This window comes from Nestor notabilis, unplaced genomic scaffold (genome assembly GCF_000696875.1).
Source record: "Nestor notabilis isolate BGI_N333 unplaced genomic scaffold, ASM69687v1 scaffold5164, whole genome shotgun sequence".
NCBI classification, from domain to species: domain Eukaryota; kingdom Metazoa; phylum Chordata; class Aves; order Psittaciformes; family Psittacidae; genus Nestor; species Nestor notabilis.
In genome coordinates this window covers 40,195-43,579 of record NW_009925931.1, presented here as the reverse complement: position 1 = coordinate 43,579, position 3,385 = coordinate 40,195, and the positions used below count along the sequence as shown (strand labels likewise).

Here is a 3,385-nt window from a genome sequence, read left to right as displayed (position 1 = left end):
TTAAAGCCATTACCGTTTTCAGAGACCTTTTAAAAAGACCTTCAAGATCATCTAGTCCGACCACAAAAACTGTTCATTTTTTAATGTAAACAAACATTGGAAGAAGAGGTCCTTAAAATCATGTTTAAACACATGAAAACCGCTTTCTCCATGCACACAAATCAGACTCAAACCCACCCCACCTAAGCCTGTTATGCCAACAGAAAGATCCACAGCACCTTCCTGGCGCGCTCGGTCAGCTGTGAGACACCCCTGTTCCTACAAGCAATTCCAGCGTGGTCAATGCCACCAGGATGGGTGGAGAACAGAGAGCAACCATGTGGGGAATGATCCCCAGACACAATGCTGAATGCACCCAAAATCTCCCCACAAACTAGTCTGGCAGCAGCAGCAGCCCTTAAATGAACTCCAAACCTCATCTTAACTCCAAACCTCAGCACTGTAAAAGAAGGGCAGGAAGGGAGACTTCAATATTATCCTCTTGGTAAACGAGGAGAAAAGCAGAAAGGAGAAAACCAAGCTGTACTATGGCATTTTTCCATGTCGGTTTTCCCATTTCCCTCCCTCGTGCACTGTCTGCAGCAGCAATCTGTCCTTTCCCTGAACGCTGAGCAATCCCGGCACTAAACTAATCAATATTAATAGCGATGGGCTCGGGCGGGGGGAGGAGAGGAGAGGAGAGGAGGGATTACCCTGACCTTTTTCAACTCGCACTGCCTCACACGGCCACCAAGCAGCTGAGGAGAGAGCAGCAGACGGTAATGCCATGTGGTTTTAGTAGCTTGTAATTGCTTTTTTTATTCCCTGTGAATATTTGCTTCTGTTGTCTCAGTGCAGATAGCAATGAAATCTGATTGTCTTCAGGAAGCTAAGAATACAATTAGATCAGCCATCTCCGGGCCGATCCTCGCCTTGATGGGAAACTCCATGGAAATAAGGGGAATAATGGCCAGGCTGGATTTTAACTTGAATTTCTATTAAAAGCAGGGATTGGATTAGGGAAGTTTTGGCAGGTGAAGTGTTGAATGCCGTTGTGCTTTGTGGATTTCTCTTCTAATAGACTATAATCAAACCCATTGAGCCTGCGACTGGGATATTGAGTGCGAGAGCAAACAAAGGGCTGGGTGAACCGGTCCTCTATTGTTAAGCACAAGTGTCCACAGCAGCTCATCCAGATACAGGGTATGTATGCACTCAGGACAGGGTGCTCGGAATCAAATCAAAATCCTAGGAATTAAAACAAAATCATAATTGAAGCTCTTTGTTCATATTGGATTTGGGGGTTATTGTAGACTTTCTGGTTAGCAGCATTGCTTAAAATAGAGGTTTACATCAGGAGGCACCGTGGGTTATTGGCAGTTAACGCATTGTCTTGTCTTTACTGAGATATGCTTGTTTCCATGTGCAAAATATGATTTTTCTTAGAAATTTCACCTGAGAAATCTGGATAAAATCCTATTTATGCCTTTCCTCTTTCACTCTGTAAGAGACAAGCCCCAGGGAGAGGTCCCAGCTCGAGGGGTTGCATTTGAGGGGGATTGTTTGAATACACATTTTGATGGTATTATCATAGTTTTGCTTCCGAGCAGCAACTGCTTTGCAGGTGGCTGATAGCACAGCACTGGCTAATGAAGCCATGGGTGTGTTTTTCCTTCCTTTGTCAGCATCCACCATGTCCGACAAACCAGATTTTGCAGAAATTGAAACATTTGACAAGACCAAGCTGAAGAAGACAGAAACCAGAGAGAAAAATCCATTGCCCACTAAAGAAAGTAAGTGCTTACGAGGCTATTTGAACTACGAGTGGCAAGGACACAATCTGTAATGCAGTTCCTATGCAAAATGAATACTAATCACAGGATTACAGGCTCAAACTCATCCCTGACTTTAACTGGGGATAATACTAAGACTTGAACTCTATGTTGGGCTTCCAAGGATATGAGTAGTTGTAACCAGTGGTGTATTTTGCCTGAAAAAGCTTTTCTGATGGGATTGCTCTTGCTTCTGCTAAAAGCAAGACCAGTTGTTCTGCTGGTTGCATGTAACAGGATCGAACTGTTTGTAATTGCCATGTTGCCAGCCTCTTTGGAAGCACAGATGCACAGGGGAACCCTTGGGCATCCCAGCAGCATCCCTAGGAGATGTCTGGGCTCTGGATTTGATGTGTTATCAGGCAGATGAGCTGCTGCCCCCCACTGGTACCTGCTGTCAGCCCTGACCAGGAGAGCTCCAGGCACCTTCTCTGGGAGTAAGGCTGCAATAGAAACCCATCATCCTCCTCATCTAACAGGCAATCTTCCTTAAGAAGGAAGATTTTCTCATGCAGGGTCTTCTCCCATCCATGTGCTGTGCACCAGCAGCCAGATGATGGTTGTAATTCCCATTCAACATGGCATTTCTCTGCATTTGAACCAGACTTTGTGAGCAGTTTGCTTCAGAACACTATCACTTACCACTCAGGTTGTGTTAATATCGACAGCCATGGAGACACACTGTCCCTCAACACAAGATACCTGTTTTTCCCTGATCTGTTATCCCTACCAATGCTCAAGCTGTAAATACAAGAGGAGCTTTACACATCATAAACTGCACCCTACAGGGGAATGAGTTGGCATTTTCAGGGTGGCCAAAAAGAGCCATTAGGGATTTACCATCCCCTGGCCCTAAAAATGACCACGGAAATGTGTATCCTGCAGAATCATTACAATGTTTGTTGATGATGGTTTTGTTTCCTCCCTTTCTCTGGCAGCTATTGAACAGGAAAAGCAAAGTGAAAGTACAGCCTGAGCGTATAATTGAAGATGTGACTGCTGCTTCTTCAGTGGGGTTTTGGCTTCCAAGTCGGGTTGTTTGTTTTGTCCCTCCCACCCCCCAAAATGGGTTTGTTGCCCATTTATTTTAGCAAACATTTAATGTTCCCCGGGGAATAAGTATGGTTTGTGTTTGTTGAACAAGGTACTCTGTATTCGTATGCTTAAAACTGTAACCCCAAGTTCTGTATCAACCCCATCACTTGCCAAAAAAAACCCAACCAAGCAATTTGCATAAAAATTGTTTTCCTAAACCTCACAATAAACAGGTTTCTTCTGATCTTGAGCTGTCTTTGAGCCTTGCAGAAATAGGGTTTACACTGCAACTCCTGCTCACATCCTTCTTGCTTTATTTGCACTGCCACAGCATCTAAAGAGCACAGCCAGGTCAACCCAGCTTGGCAGCAGACATGAAGATTGCTGGCCTGCTTCAGCCCTGTCCAACAGCAGGTTAGAGGTCTCAGAGACAAGAACCTGCTTATAAATGCCATGAAAAATTGATGGTTGGGCTGAGGAAGTACTCAGATTATCATCCCAGATGGGAGCAGGGCTGCAGCACCCTCTCCATAGCATCT

The 3,385-nt window shown here is 44.8% G+C and overlaps 1 protein-coding gene across 1 annotated transcript; it reads left to right on the top strand.

The window, feature by feature from the left end:
* Positions 1 to 731: 731 nt before the first annotated feature.
* Positions 732 to 3,090, top strand: LOC104404754 (thymosin beta-12-like). Its single transcript, XM_010013274.1, has 3 exons — positions 732 to 758; positions 1,665 to 1,772; positions 2,750 to 3,090. Exons 2-3 carry the CDS (start codon positions 1,673 to 1,675, stop codon positions 2,785 to 2,787), a joined length of 138 nt encoding a protein of 45 aa, XP_010011576.1. The 5' UTR covers positions 732 to 758; positions 1,665 to 1,672; the 3' UTR covers positions 2,788 to 3,090.
* The last annotated feature ends 295 nt before the right edge of the window (positions 3,091 to 3,385 follow it).